This window comes from Cucurbita moschata, unplaced genomic scaffold, assembly GCF_002738365.1.
Source record: "Cucurbita moschata cultivar Rifu unplaced genomic scaffold, Cmos_1.0 Cmo_Scf00017, whole genome shotgun sequence".
Lineage (NCBI taxonomy): Eukaryota > Viridiplantae > Streptophyta > Magnoliopsida > Cucurbitales > Cucurbitaceae > Cucurbita > Cucurbita moschata.
This window is the reverse complement of record NW_019268533.1, coordinates 785,563-800,158: the sequence shown is the minus strand read 5'-3', so window position 1 is coordinate 800,158 and position 14,596 is coordinate 785,563. Positions and strand designations below refer to the sequence as shown.

Sequence of the window (14,596 nt, the reverse complement as noted above, 5' to 3'; positions counted from 1 at the left end):
ATTAATATGTACTTTTTCAATAATCCTTTTCAATGATCGTTGAATTTTATTATTAATGTACCTTTGAGTAATTATTGCATATAATATAATGATTAAATTATCAATATATTATATAAATTTGATTAGGGTTTTGTGAGTAAGGACAAAACATGTCGAAAGAATTCGATATTTTTTACTGACGATATGATCATCACATTGTAGCTACGTGTGAAATCTCACCTCGGTTGGAGAGAAAAACAAAACATTCCTTATAAGAGTTTAACAGTCTCTCTAAATCTTGAAGAGAAGGCTAAAAGATAACAATATCGGCTACATGTAAACTTAAGGTATTACAAATGGTACCAGAGATATATATCAGTCGGTGTGTCAGCGAGTACATTAGACCCTAAAGGGGACAGACTGTGAGATCCTACATTAGTTGGAGAAGGAAATGAATTATTTCTTATAAAGGGTATGGAAATCTTTCCCTAGCACATGTATTTTAAAAATTGTGAGACTAACTGCTATACGTAACTAGGATAATATCTGTTGAAGTAGTTTGGTTAGGAAGAGTTTGGATTAAGGAAGAGGATAGGACTTGTTATTGCACATGCATCTATAAGCCATTGGACATGTTTCAGCTTCCTGAAGTGAAGCACAAACAAAACTTATCATCACTAGTCTGCACGGCGAGCACGAGGCACACGCATGCGAGCAGTCCGGCAAGCTCGACCCTGCTACTTCAACTGTCTCCACCCCTTTTCTCCCCATCGCCGCCTCTTCTGCCGCCATCTTGCGGTGGTGGACATGACCTGCACACAAGTCATGAAGGTTAGTTCATGGCGGAACGAAGAAAAGCATTGAAGACATGAAATGGGTGTTGAAGGTATGAGTGATTACGTGAGTTCTGGTGAGAAATGCGTTGTGAGGAAATGGGTGTTGGGAAAAGTAAGAAAGCAATGAAGATAATAGAAAACCAAGTCGAACCCTTCATGGTTTTGGAGTAGAAGTTCAAGAAAAGAGGTTCCTTTTTCATAGGGTTTGTAGAGAAAAAACAGAGAACCGTGTAAAGAAACAGAGGAAATGGAGGGGTTATATAAAGCCGTAGTGTGATACTGTCCGCTTTAAGCAAGGCTCGACTATGTCTATGGAGCCCTTGAAATTCTTCCCTCTACCAAAATACGTCATAGAGGCTCGACTTAACCGAGAGCTGTCAAATCCCCGTAATCGAGGCTCAACTTCTTCTCCGGAGCCCTTTAACAAAGTACACCATTTGTTCGACACTTGAGTCATCTTTGACTACACTTTCAAGGCCCATAACTTTTTGTTCCACACTTGAGGATTCTGTTTACTTGACATGACTCTAATACTATGTTAGAAATTACGAACCTCTATAATGAAACGATATTGTCTACTTAGACTATAAGCCCTCGTTTAGTGCTCCATACATGGAATCCAAGCTTGCCAAAACATCGTTAAACATGAAGAGCCATCAATGCCTCTATTATTCGATGAGTCCGCTACGAACCCGAGCACTCAATTTGAAGTGTTTAGAAAAGAGGGGAATCAATAAATTTGTATCCTCAGTGCAATGTGAATGCCATTAATGTTGTTATGAAAGCTTATGGATCTTTGTCTCTATCATAAATAGGCTGCGCCATGGACCATCTCTCTGTGTATACTCTGTTTTTTTCATTTCCAATGTATTTGTACTGCCGTGGCTATGGTACCCCATGAACAATTAAACATTGAATTCTATAATATTTTTAAGGTTTCACCAAGGTGGTACCTTTGAGACAGCCACATGTTTTTCTTAAGGTTTCATTAATGGCGTTGTGGAGACTCTCCGTCTGTCTCACACGACACCCATAACTCTGTTTTATTTAAAAATAGACATGGAACAGAGAAACCAACGAAAACATACATCAAAAACCTCAATGGTTTGTGTTCCATTCATTAATGTCCACAAACACATAACAGTCCCCTAAAACAGAGCAATGGGAACCCAAAAGAACCAAAACCCTTCAATCATCTTCTCTCAATTTGTGACCTTAGCTCCAAATTTGGGCAATTTGGGCTAAGGCAAAAGAGACAAACACGAAAAACACAACAAACAAACTATTTGTTTAACGAGCAATGCCCATCAAACAGTCATGGATACCGCACCAAAACCCAAATATGTTATGCTCTCCGACAACCACCAAGGCAGCCTCCGTCCTCCGCCCTACCGCCGTCACGTCCCGAGATACCATTCCAAGGCACACGGCGGAGGCGGCGGCTGTGCTGGTTGTTGTTTGAAATGCATTTGTTGCTGTTACTGTTTCCTCTTATTCCTCATCTTTTCTCTGTTCGGCCTCGCCTATGTCCTCTTCTCATATTACAATCCCCAAATCCCTTCTTACAAAGTCTCTAGTTTCAATGTCCGTGTCTTCGACGTTAAGCCCGATTTCAGCCTCTACACCGAATTCATCGTCATCGTCACCGCCGACAACCCAAATCAAAACATCGACTTTGTCTACGGCAAAGGCAGCTATGTCTCTGTTCTCTACAATCAATCGGTGCTCTGCACCGGAGATATCCCCAATTTCCGACAGCCCTCCAAGAATGTCACCGACATAAGCATTTCGCTAACTGGGAAGAGCGAATTTGGATCTGGGCCTCAAGAGGCGCTGATGCAGAACCGACACAGCGGCAGAATTCCTTTGCTGGTCGTGGTGAAAGTGCCAGTCACCATCGTTATTGGAAGGTTGTCGTTGAAGAAGGTTAATGTGTTCGTTAATTGTTCGTTGATCGTTGATAATTTGTCCCCCGACAAGAAGGTTGGGATTTTGTCGACTAATTCTACTTACGGTGCTGCCTTGTAAACTGTAAAGCTCTGGGCATCATTTTACCCTTTCATTGCTCTCATCATTCTTAATCTTTTTTCTATGTAAATACATTGTGTTTTTCACTTTCTTGTGATAGATGGGTGGAAAATAGGTAATTAAGAAGCACCCCTTTTTTTCTTTTGTAAGTGCTATGGATGTTCATTCTTTTGCTTCAATGTGTATCTTATAAAGATTACGAGGTTTTTTCATTTAAGATTCTCGCCCTATCCCTCGACATCATGTCGAAATATGATCAAAGTTCGTAACTTTATTGATATTTCTGCTAACCCTTTTGGCAAACGATGCATTTCCATGAACCGTCCAAGCTCAAGCCCTGCTAGCATATATTGTTTTCTGGATCTTTATAAAGAGTGTTTCGTCCTCGCTGGCACACCAATCGGACTCTGACACCATTTCCCGCAATGTGGGATCTGACAAGTTCTAAAAAAGAGGGCTTCTTTTTTGCAGCGTTTAGTAAGCCTAGAATTTCGGCTAAGTCCATCCCACGTCCCCTCTCTGTGCTCTCTTTCTCTAAATTTTCAAACCCACTTCTGCTTAATAACTCCCAACAGTTATAATGAAATGATACTCAGTTTCATTGCCATGGTTCTCAAGTGTAAGTTCAGACATGTTTGGGATTCTATTTGGGTGGAGAAAAGCTTCAAAATGGTGGGTTCATTGCTACATGTTCTTATTTTTTTAAAGGATTTGATCTTTATTTGTGATTTTATACAGTAAGAAGCTGGTCGAACAAGCTCTGTGCCGGCTTAAGATGCTCAAGAAGAAGAGATATTCAATTGCTAGGCAATTACGTGAAGATTTGTTTGAGCTGATTAGCAATGGCTATCAACAGATCGCCTTCAACAGGGTATGTCAAAACCCGCGAGATCCCACGTTGGTTGGAGACGTGAATGAACCATTCCTTTTAAGCGTGAGAAAAGTCCGAAGAAGACAATATCTGAGCCCCGGTGTTACAAATGGTATCAGAGCCAGACACCGAGCGGTAAGCCAGTGAGGACGCTGGACCCCCAAAGGGTGGATTGTAAGATCCCACATTAGTTGGAGAGGGAAACGAAGCATTCCTTTTAAGGGTGTAGAAACCTCTCCCTAGCAGACACGTTTTAAAAACGTACCATTTCTTTTGATTGTTTGTATATCAGGTGGAGCAGCTTGTTAGAGATGAAAGCTTGATGGAGGCATATGATTTGATTGAGAACTTCTGTGAATTCATCCTGGTGAAGTTCTCCCATGTCAGGAAGAACAAGTAGGCCTAATTGTTCCCATTTTTCAGGAGGTTTTGATCTGAGAAAAACATCCTTAAAAAATGTCTTTGTTGGTGGTTTCAGGACATGCCCAGATGATCTTATGGAAGCAATTTCAAGTCTCATATTTGCCTCTGCAAGATGTGGGGATTTTCCTGAGCTTAAACCGGTTCGAAAGTTCTTCGAGGAGCGTTACGGACAGCGTTTTGCCATGGCTGCTGTGGAATTGCATCCTGAAAACCTTGTGAATCCACAGGTATTAGAATCCTGTTCATAGATTGTTGGGCTATGAATATTGAAACATTCATTACTTTTGTACAGATCAAAGAGAAGCTTGCAATGAAGGCTGTTTCAGATGATGAGAAGCAAAGATTAATGAATGAAATAGCTAGAGATTGCTTTCATCCAGCAATTCTGGCTCTTGAATACTGTCCAGATTGGTATCAAGAACATGGCTTAGACAGAACCGACGATCGCTTATCTTATGAAGTAACTATCGGTTATCTCATCGACAAACAGCAGCCATATTATGTTCATTCCGAGTGTAGAACGGATGATCATGTCGATTCTATTCGGTCTCCGACGATTAATCGTTTAGATTATGATTGGAACGACGAATTCGTTTTCGATTCGTATTCGATTGGAAGTATAGTTTACAATGTTTTTGTGTACCCTCATTGGCAGCCAGATGAAAACAAGTATCCGAGGCACGTTCATCCGAAGCTGCCCGATTACGACGAAATCGCAGGGAAATTCATAGGGATGAAGAGAGAATATGCGAAAAAGATGTGAAAAAAGTTGCTTTATGAACTTGGTTAGCTCCACTAAACAGTTGATGAAAGAATAAATTGGTGAAGTAAATGGTGGAAGAATGGAAATCCCACTTAGGAGAATATCCATTCTGTGTTAACAAAGAGTTTGGAAAGCAAAGATCAGATATTTTAGGAAGAGATAAGAGCTGAAGAACTATTCAAAGTTTATGCCTTTTTTTTTTGTCAGTTTTTGTCAACCCACGACACAAACTAGTGGAACAAACTGTTTAAAAATTAGCAAACAATAACCATGTTTATGCCTTTCATCCGTTTAGTATGGTTGTTAACCTCACAGTTTTAAAAATATGTCGATTAAAGAGAGGTTTCCACACCGTTAAATCGACGTGGGATCTCACAATCCACTGTTTTTGAGAGTCCAGCGTCCTCGTTGACACACTGCTCAGTGTCTAACTCTAATATCATTTGCAACCGCTCAAACCCACCACTAGTAGAAATTATCTGCTTTGCCCCGTTACGTATCGTCGTCAGCCTCACGGTTTTAAAAACGCATATGCTAGTGAGAGGTTTTCACACCCTTGTAAGAAATGTTTTGTTTCCATCTCTAACCGACGTGGGATCTCACAAACACTCTCTTTGAAGGCTTAGATCCTTGCTAGCACATTGATCAGTGTCTGGCTCTGATGCCAAGTCCACCACCAGTAGAATAGATTTCCACGTCCTTACAAAGAATGTTTCGTTCCCCTCTCTAACCGAAGTGAGATTTCACACAACCTACCAACTTCTTTGAAGTAGAAAGAGAAAGAAAGACGGCGAATGACAAGATAACTATATATATATTAATGGCGTTGTTTACGATGGATTAAAGTTGAAGCTTTCCAGCTGAAATGGAGTTGACTTGGACAGTGTTTTTTTTAATTGAATTTGGTGTTCTAAGGAAGATTCATATTTTAATGGGTTTGTTTCTAGCAACTTGTTTGGAATGATAAGAGGAATGCCATTGGATTCCGCCATTAACTCTAAGATGCCAAAGTTTAGATATTTTTGTATATTCATACTTGCTCATCAATACTCGTTCTAATCAAGCGACACAAACAACGACACTCTCAATAATAATATTATATTATATATTTATTTAAATTAGTTTCTAAAATATATATTTATTTTCGTAAAATAATAAAAATTAATTTTGAGCAATGAATTTGTTTTTTATTATTTATTATTTATTTTTGGAAAAATCTTGCTCCATTTGAAAGAGATTTATGTACGCGGCTTATGGTCTCATTCACGAGTTTTGATATTTTGAAAATACTTATTATTTTCTCTTATTTGAAAAGGATGGAATTTGGCTTTTTCAAAATTCTCTATTTTTTTTTTATTAAAATAAAATAAAATAACAAAACAAAAGCAAATAAATTCTCTTTTTGGCTGTTGCAATTAATTTGTAAAGGCATACTATGGCTATCAAATATATATTTTAATGTATTATAAATTTAAAATAATTTGAAATATATATATATATATTTATTAAATTTTGTTTTTTTTTTTTAGTAAAATCATTTAGGTATGATTGTGTTCGAGAAGGAGAAGACTTATAAAGAAATTTTGAATTGAAATTATCACGTTTGAACGTTTCTATAAAGTAATTTATCAAAGTGTTCTTTTTTTTCTAATAACCTCTTAACGTTACGGTATTCTACCTCTTACTTACACCACATTTGACTTTTAGAAAGTCTATTTAATTCGGGGAGATCCATTTTCAACGAGGTGAGTAATCCTCATTAGCTAAATGAAGCTGATGAAAAAAATTATATTTCTCCGTCTATGTTCTTATCCTCAATTTTGTCCAAATCTTTGTTCGAAATTATGTTGAATATTATATTATATTATTATATTTTCCGGTCTTTATTTAAAAAATATACATAAAAATATGGACCTATTCCTACGAATTCCACTCGGGAAATTCCTATCCCAATTAAAGTAGGAGGTAGGAGATATGTATGAGAAAGGCTTCTCCTTTTTCACCCTTTCCCGTCAACGTCTATATTGTTGGCAATAGTAAATATTTTAATTCTTAGTCAAATATAAAATATTATTTATTTAAGTTTTTAAAGATAACATTTGTACGTAAGTCAAAGCACTAAATTTGATTAAAAAATAAAACCATACTTATCGAATATATGGCAAGAACACAAAGAGACAAGGATAGGGCAAGATATTTTGTAGTTAGTTAGCCCGGAAGAAAAAGTCAAGAATGAATGACCGACACGTGTCCGTAAACACCGACATTGTTTGTAATGTTGTTGACTTTTGGGCTCCACAAAGAACACCAATTTGACTTTGTATTTTTAAATTATTATTTTTATGAGAGAGAGAAAGACGGAATCACCGAAAGTAGCATAGGGGGCGGGGCGCGTGGGAGCACTTCCATCACACATTAAATATTTACTCTTTCCAAACCCCGTTTTATTTTCAAATTAATTTAACTTATCTAATTTCATATTTAACTATTTTTGTTAATTTTACAATTTTTTTAATATAAATTAAATTTTAAAAATTTAAATATATACTTTAATCACTAATTATTTAATTTTCTAATTTAATTTATACCCAATCAGCTTGTAATTCATATAATTTAAATTTGTAATGATTTTTATAAGATAATTTAATCATCTTTTAAAATAAAATAAAACATAATTCGTAACTTAATTAAAAAAATTCTAAAAAATTACAAAATATTAATTTACTATAAAAGTTTAATTAATACTCCGAAACTTTTTTTAAAAAATTTAAAATTATCTTTAAACTCGTTTACGCAAAAGTCAAAACTATTTTCACCCCATTTAAAAAATATTAATAAATTTTTAAAATTAACGTTAAAAAATTCAAATATAACTTATGAAATGTCAATAGACAGTTTCATCCCTAGGTTAACTATAAAAATTTTTAATTTTTTTTTAATTTAATATATTTAATCTTTAAAGAAATGGAAGGGTATTAATGAATATTTTTTATTTTTTAAGAATATTATTATTGGTGGATGAATATTGTTTTATAGAGAAAATAGAGTAAATTAATTTATGATTAAAAAGAAAAGAAAATAGGAAAAGAATTGAAGTGCAAGGAAAGACACTTGGGAATTGGAATAAATGGGTTTGTGGGGCCGCCTCGTAGCTGACCAACCACAACACTTAAACATATTCTCTCTCTTCCATTCACCGGAAAAACACAAACTTCAAATCTTTTTCTCTTCTCTCATTCAACTTATAAACTTACCCCATTTCTTCTTCTACGCACATTCCCAACACGCCACCGCATCCGCCGCCGTCTACTTCCATATCGCCGCCCCCGCTCCGCCGCTCGCTCGCTCGCTCGCTCTGTTTTTTCTTAATCCGGATAAACCCTGTTTCCGATTCAACTCCATTTCACTCTCGAAGTCTCTGTTTCCTGCAAGTTTGCGAGCGAGAGGTGTGAGCTTAGAAACTGCTCTGTTTCCATCCATGGCGGAGGATAAGAAAACAGGGAAATCGAAGATGGTTCTTGATGAAAGAACCCCACAACTGAAATTTTCAAAGAAGAAGATCGACAAAGGTAAAGAACAATGGAAGCCTGTTTTAGATGATGCTTTCTTGTCCAGAAGACCTCTCAAGAAATTCTGTAGTTCGGATTTTCAAAACCCATTTCTTCAATCCCCTGTTTCTGTTTCTCCTCCTTCTAAGATCCAATTTCCTTTTGATTTTCAAGCATCTCAGCAATCAACAACAACAACAACAACAACCCAATTCGTTTCTTCTTCCTCTTCTTCTTCTTCTTCTTCCTCTCATTTTCCGGCGTTTGGGTCGCCGGAGCAGCAGATGATTTCTTTTAGTTCCAATCAGCAACAGGGGATCGGCTATCCACCGTACTTCCTCGGTGGCGGCGACCCGGTGGCTACCCAGCAGAGACTTTTCAAGTATTGGAGCGATGCTTTTCATTTGAGTCCGAGAGGGAGAGCTATGATGATGAGCAGAATGGGGCCAGATGGGTGTCATTTGTTTGGACCGCCGGTGCAGCCCTTAAGCGCCACCAAGCTTTACAGAGGAGTTAGGCAGCGGCATTGGGGGAAATGGGTGGCTGAAATTCGTCTCCCTCGTAATCGAACTCGCCTTTGGTTAGGAACCTTCGACACCGCCGAAGACGCCGCCATGGCTTACGATCGCGAGGCCTTTAAATTACGAGGCGAAAATGCTCGACTCAATTTCCCCGAACGTTTCCTCAACAAAAACACTCCAAAAACAGAGACGAAAACAGAGCACACTAATCCAATTACAGAGGAGGCTCATGAAGACAGCGCTGTCGTTCTTCCGCCGTCGGAGGAAGAGAAACCGGATGAGCTGTTGACGGAGAGCGTTGGCGCATCGGAGGCGCCGGAGATGGTTTGGGGAGAAATGGAAGAGGCTTGGTTTAATGCAATTCCGGCAGGGTGGGGTCCGGGAAGCGCTGTTTGGGATCATTTAGACCCAACAAACAATTTGGTTCTTCAATCACAATTCCCTTTTGGTTCATCAAATCAGCCACAGATTAAGGACTCCGATGATAATCAGAACAAGGTAGAGAATTCTGAATCGGCTTCGTCATCGTCTTCCTCCGCTCCGATGAAGCTGTTCTTATGGAAAGATCAAGATTGAAAATTTAGATTTCTTCTTCTTCTTCTACGAATTTTTAGTCCATTGGATCTGTCGGGGGTAGCAGTCCGACATGGTCGCATGTTTTTGGAAGACCAATCCAATGGTTTAGGCATCATAAAGATGGAATCTTTGTTAGGGTTCTTGATTTTATGTTTGTTTGTCTGTCTTAGTGCATTTCGAAGAACCAGCTAACGAGGGGCTTTGAGACGCTATTTTGATCTCTTTCCCCTTCCTAGTTTGGTGCGTCTTTCTTCCATGGAAACCCTTTGTTTTTGGGCTTTCCATGGTCCCTTTTAGGGTTTTCCTTTGTATTTTATGTTCCTCTCTTTTTATATACCATCTCTACCCTCTCCATTTATCTCCCCGTCTAATTCTTCTCGTCAGTTGTTGGGTGAACTTGCCTCAACTTTGACTTGGTATTACTATCTACGACTATCCCCCTTCAGACCTATTTCTGTTGTTCGCCCATCTTGGACTCGCCCACCGAGACTTGCAACGTAGACGTGGCTATTCAGTGTTTGTCATAGCTGTGGGTGAGGCTGACTCTCTCTGCAGACATTCACCAGACGACTATGGACTTAAAAGGGGCACTTTGCCCTGTTGTGGCCAACTTGGCCTCAATGTGTGTGTCCTCGGAATCACACAAACTAGTGCACCCGTGGAGGAAGGGCTCGCAAGCCCAGCCGCGACACTCTTTCGTCGCCACCACTTCTATTGAGCAAAGTCAAAAACTTTGTAAAATAGAATAGAGTTAAGGTTGGGTTGTAATCTTATGACCTGACCAAAAAATTGTCAACCCACAGACTGGCCCAGAATTTTTTGTTTTCAAAAAATTCAACCCAATTCTAAACCGAAAAGATCTTAACCCAATTCAACTTGTATGGATTGAGATGGGTAAGTCAAATTGGTCAAGTTATCACGTAATATGAATATTGAGAAACTCGGATCTTAATGTTTGTCCTTTTGTTACATGTAATTTTCTTACTTCATTGTCGAATTTTCATAAATGTATTCAATTTATACGAAAATAGAATTACAATAAATAAATATAATTTTTTAAAATAAAATAGTAAAAAATTTAACTATTAATAAAAAAAAATGTTTTTGAATATTTTCTTGGTTTTATGTTTGGGTATGTTAATTACCTTATTCTCCTCGGATGTTGTCGTTGCATGACTTCCATCGCGAAAAATTGTGACTAATAATTTATTGTGTGTTTTATATGATATTTATAAATATTTAATAAATAATAATTCAAGGAATTAAAATAAGGTGGAAATGTTTAGGGCATGCTGTGAAAGGGACGGGTGGGACCCGAAACGCCGTCCATTGACGGCATAATTAATGATATTGTTAGCAGATAGTATAAGTATTATTTATTTAATTAAACCTAATCCATTTCTTAATCCTCCTGCTTATCAATAATCTTTATTATTATTATTATTATTAATTTTCTCCATTTCCTCAGTTGGAATGGCGGCCTCCGCCTCCCCCTCAAGTAGTGGACAACTTTTTGCATTTAAGAAAATAAATATAAAATATTATTATTTTTAAAATATGTATTTTCATTTTTTAAATTCGTTAAAATTTTTAAACCTAAATACGGTTCTGAGGCCCAAGTAAATGTAGCAAAGTCAGGCCCAGGCCCTAATATTTGGACCGATGCGGTGGCCCATTTTGAATGGGCCATATGGTGAAATAACTCTTTTATCCTTCAAGATATAGAAATGATATTCCGTTCTTCGGGTACCAAATTCCAAATATATTGGATAAAAAGACCAAAAAGGGCTCAATTTCTACAAGCGCAATGATAGTGTTGATACAGGAACTGCCTCAGCTTCATTCTACAAGCGCCAAGCGGGAAGGATTCGGCTATTCAAGTTTACGCTCCATTCCCCATCAATGGAATTTCAAATTTAATTCTAAAGCCTCGTGGAAGTGCTTTTGCAACAAGAATGAAACTGTCCATGAAGCCTCTCAGGTGAATCCGATAATTTCTTTATGTTTCTTCTTTTGAGTATCGCTGATTGTCAAGAAATTCTTATTGATATGTTTTGTTTTCAATTTGATGCGTTGTTTGTGTGTGCGTGTGTGTGTGTGTGTTCATTTCGAAGTCCGACTGCGATTTTCTGATTTGATTTAGGGTTTTTCTGCTCTGCCACGGGATGCCCCTTGGGATAATGCTACTGCTTGGAGTACAATGGCTCTTTACATTTTCAGCTTGCATATTCCTTTGAGCTTTGGAAGCTTGTCCTTCGTTTCCCAATTAATGCGTATACCTGTTCTTGATCCTCAGACTAAGGTTAGTGCTTATTTGGATTGCATGTTTCTAAACCATGTGACATCCTTTCAGAGGAGAACGAAGCATTCTGCTTCTTTATAACGGTGTGAAAATCTCTCTCATATCTAGTAGATACATTTTAAAACCTTGAGGGGAAGTTTGGAAGGGAATGCCCCAAAAGGACAAAACTATGACTCGATCTTTAGTGCATTTTGGAAGATGTGTTTGGCTTGAATTTCAAAATGCGTGAGGTTTATATCATTGGTAGCCTTTGGATTATGTTTAACATCACCGGAGGCTAGCGTTGTTGAGGATTATTGAAATAAGTAGTCCCGTATTGGCTAATTAAGAAGAAGATCATGGGTTTGTAAGTAAGGAATACTATCTTCATTGGTACGAGGCTTTTTGGGAAACCAAAGGGAAAGCCATGAAAACTTATGCTCAAAGTGGACAATATCATACCATTGTGGAGAGTCGTGATTTCTTACCAGCGTTTGGTCCGTTTCTGATTGCGTTTGGTCATTGGTACCCTTGTTGGCTCACGTCTAGCTTGTTCATTCGCAATGCAGGCGCTCTCAAGGCTGGGAATTCAAACTGTTGAGTTCATTGTGACCCTTCTTCTACTAAAGGTCACTGCTAAACCAAACTACAGATTCAGAAACTTCTTTAGAGCTCATAACTTAGGCGGCAAAAGGAATTGGCTGTTTGCATCAGCTTTTGGATTTGGGTTCCTCGTGTCATTAGTTTTCCTTACATCAATTCTTGCAGAAACAGTGATTGGACCGAAGGTTAGCATTGTTCTGTATCCATAATTTACCGTTCAAAAGATGTGATTTCTTATTTACAGTTCCACTGAATTGCAGGCTGTAAACAGCCCTGTGCTGAAGGAGATTCTTGACAGCAGCAACATCTCAAGAGCGGCATGCTTCATAGCGTACTGTGTTGTGACACCCTTCTTGGAAGAGACTGTTTACAGAGGCTTTCTATTGGCATCAATATCAACTGAGATGCAATGGCAGCAAGCTGTTCTCGTCAGCTCCGCGGTCTTCAGTGCAGCTCACTTGTCTGGTGAAAATTCTTTACAACTCTTCATCATTGGGTGTGTCCTAGGATGCTCGTACTGTTGGACTGGCAATTTAAGGTCTTCAATCCTCATACATTCCTTGTACAATGCAATGACCCTTCTTTTAACTTACCTATCCTAATGACTACATACATTTCTTCCTAATTCTACTTCACGTGTGACTTGTGCTGGCTTTATATAACCTTGTCATCCTTTGATACTAGGTTGCTTGTAACCGCCTAAGCCCACCGCTACCAAATATTGTTTTTGTTGGGTTTTTCCTTCTCTTCAAGGTTTTTAAAAAGCCTCTATTAGGGAGAGACTTCCACACTCTTATAAAGAATGCTTCGTTCTCTTCCTCATTGTACTTGTTGGCACTCGTTCCCTTCTCCAATCGATGTGGGACCTCCAATCCACCCCTTTCAGGGCCCAGCGTCCTTGCTGGCATAAGGTCTCGTGTCCACCCCCTTTCGGGGCTCAGCCTCCTCGTTGGCACATCGCTCGGTTTCTGGTTTTGATGCCATTTGTAATAGCCCAAGTCCACCGCCAGCAGATATTGTCCTCTTTGGGTTTTCCTTTTCAGACTTCCTTTCAAGGCTTTTAAAATGCGTCTACTAGGAAAAAGTTTTCATATTGCCAGTGAGTGACGTTTAGATGGAAGTTAAAGTAACGGAGTTGTTGCATTCACCTCGAGATCTTTTCAGGTTAATGCTGAAATTCACACTTGAAAGAGGGAGAATTACTTACTGTTCTAAACTTCATTTCCTTGTTAAGATGCTTGAGTTGATGATATTAAAGTTGCGAACTTTTTAGTTGCCACCATCAATGCTTTCAACCTTTCAACCGACACCAAGGGGGCCAGAGGAGAGTCGAGGAAATGACTACCAATTATGTTACTAGGCCTTAGCCCCCACCTGTCTCTGTTCTTCACCCCTGGCTTCCTATGCAATTATGCTTTCAAATTTAAGGCCTTAGCCCCCACCATAAATTCAAATAAAATTATGATGTTTTTGTTTTTTCACATGTAAAAGTCATTCCCTATTCTTATTTTTCCACAAGTAATCATTCGCCTAGATCCAATTGCCTCCCAACCAACGACCATAAAGAATGTTTTCACATTCTTATAAATAATGTTTGGTTATCTTCCTTAACTAATGTGAGATCTCAGAGTCCATCTCCTTTGAAACTCAGCGTCCTCACTAGTACTTGTTCCCCTTTCCAATCGATGTGGGATCTCACAGTCCACCCCCTTGGAGGCCCAACATCCTTGCTGGCACATTGTCTGATGTCTGGTTGTGATACCATTTGTAACAGCTTAATTCTACTGTTAGCAGACATTGACCTCTTTGGGTGCTTCCTCTCAAGGTTTTTGGAGATATTGTTCTCTTTGAGTTTTCCCTTTTATGCTTCCACTCAAGGCTTTTGGAGATACTGTCCTCTCTGAGTTTTTCCTTTTAGGTTTCCCTCAAAGTTTTTAAAACACGTTTGCTAATGAGAGGTTTTTACACGAATGTTTCGTTTTACTCTCCAACCCGCGTGAGATGTCACAGAAAGTACAATGTCAAGATGAATATTTTCTGAGCATAGATACCAAAACGAACCAACTTAAAAGTGTATTTAAACCTTTCGAGATATTATTATTATTATTTTTTTTTGTTGGAGGCCAAAGAATAAGATTCCCCCAGAAAAGAAAAAAAAAAAAAAAAA

The 14,596-nt window shown here is 38.3% G+C and overlaps 5 protein-coding genes across 5 annotated transcripts; 4 read left to right on the top strand and 1 right to left on the bottom strand.

Annotated features, from left to right (window-relative positions):
• Nucleotides 1-558: 558 nt before the first annotated feature.
• On the bottom strand, nt 559-973 carry LOC111455631 (protein EPIDERMAL PATTERNING FACTOR 1). The gene is made up of 2 exons (XM_023097370.1): nt 880-973; nt 559-761 (listed from the first exon to the last, which is right to left on the bottom strand). Exons 1-2 carry the CDS (start codon nt 971-973, stop codon nt 559-561), a joined length of 297 nt encoding a protein of 98 aa, XP_022953138.1.
• A 1,155-nt stretch (nt 974-2,128) lies between these two features.
• Nucleotides 2,129-2,963, top strand: LOC111455415 (NDR1/HIN1-like protein 6). Its single transcript, XM_023097080.1, has one exon. The coding sequence runs from the start codon at nt 2,133-2,135 to the stop codon at nt 2,841-2,843; it is 711 nt and encodes a 236-aa protein (XP_022952848.1). The 5' UTR covers nt 2,129-2,132; the 3' UTR covers nt 2,844-2,963.
• Nucleotides 2,964-3,474: 511 nt separating this feature from the next.
• On the top strand, nt 3,475-4,900 carry LOC111455514. The gene is made up of 5 exons (XM_023097230.1): nt 3,475-3,515; nt 3,582-3,714; nt 4,007-4,110; nt 4,193-4,364; nt 4,430-4,900. The coding sequence occupies exons 1-5, from the start codon at nt 3,475-3,477 to the stop codon at nt 4,898-4,900; spliced, it is 921 nt and encodes a 306-aa protein (XP_022952998.1).
• A 3,217-nt stretch (nt 4,901-8,117) lies between these two features.
• LOC111454907 (ethylene-responsive transcription factor ERF054-like) lies at nt 8,118-9,907 on the top strand. Its single transcript, XM_023096376.1, has one exon. The coding sequence runs from the start codon at nt 8,379-8,381 to the stop codon at nt 9,543-9,545; it is 1,167 nt and encodes a 388-aa protein (XP_022952144.1). The 5' UTR covers nt 8,118-8,378; the 3' UTR covers nt 9,546-9,907.
• A 1,416-nt stretch (nt 9,908-11,323) lies between these two features.
• LOC111455277 lies at nt 11,324-13,064 on the top strand. The gene is made up of 4 exons (XM_023096878.1): nt 11,324-11,526; nt 11,689-11,847; nt 12,396-12,614; nt 12,690-13,064. Exons 1-4 carry the CDS (start codon nt 11,353-11,355, stop codon nt 13,029-13,031), a joined length of 894 nt encoding a protein of 297 aa, XP_022952646.1. The 5' UTR covers nt 11,324-11,352; the 3' UTR covers nt 13,032-13,064.
• The last annotated feature ends 1,532 nt before the right edge of the window (nt 13,065-14,596 follow it).

Coding starts and splice junctions, on each gene's coding strand:
- LOC111455415 (XM_023097080.1), top strand. CDS start 2,133: ATGGATACCGCACCAAAACCCAAATATGTTATGCTCTCCGACAACCAC.
- LOC111455514 (XM_023097230.1), top strand. CDS start 3,475: ATGTTTGGGATTCTATTTGGGTGGAGAAAAGCTTCAAAATG. Junction 3,516..3,581: donor TGGAGAAAAGCTTCAAAATG/GTGGGTTCATTG, acceptor GATTTTATACAG/TAAGAAGCTGGTCGAACAAG. Junction 3,715..4,006: donor AACAGATCGCCTTCAACAGG/GTATGTCAAAAC, acceptor TTTGTATATCAG/GTGGAGCAGCTTGTTAGAGA.
- LOC111455277 (XM_023096878.1), top strand. CDS start 11,353: ATGATAGTGTTGATACAGGAACTGCCTCAGCTTCATTCTACAAGCGCC. Junction 11,527..11,688: donor CTGTCCATGAAGCCTCTCAG/GTGAATCCGATA, acceptor GATTTGATTTAG/GGTTTTTCTGCTCTGCCACG. Junction 11,848..12,395: donor TTCTTGATCCTCAGACTAAG/GTTAGTGCTTAT, acceptor TTCGCAATGCAG/GCGCTCTCAAGGCTGGGAAT.
- LOC111454907 (XM_023096376.1), top strand. CDS start 8,379: ATGGCGGAGGATAAGAAAACAGGGAAATCGAAGATGGTTCTTGATGAA.
- LOC111455631 (XM_023097370.1), bottom strand. CDS start 973: ATGAAGGGTTCGACTTGGTTTTCTATTATCTTCATTGCTTTCTTACTT. Junction 762..879: donor CATTTCTCACCAGAACTCAC/GTAATCACTCAT, acceptor AGATGGCGGCAG/AAGAGGCGGCGATGGGGAGA.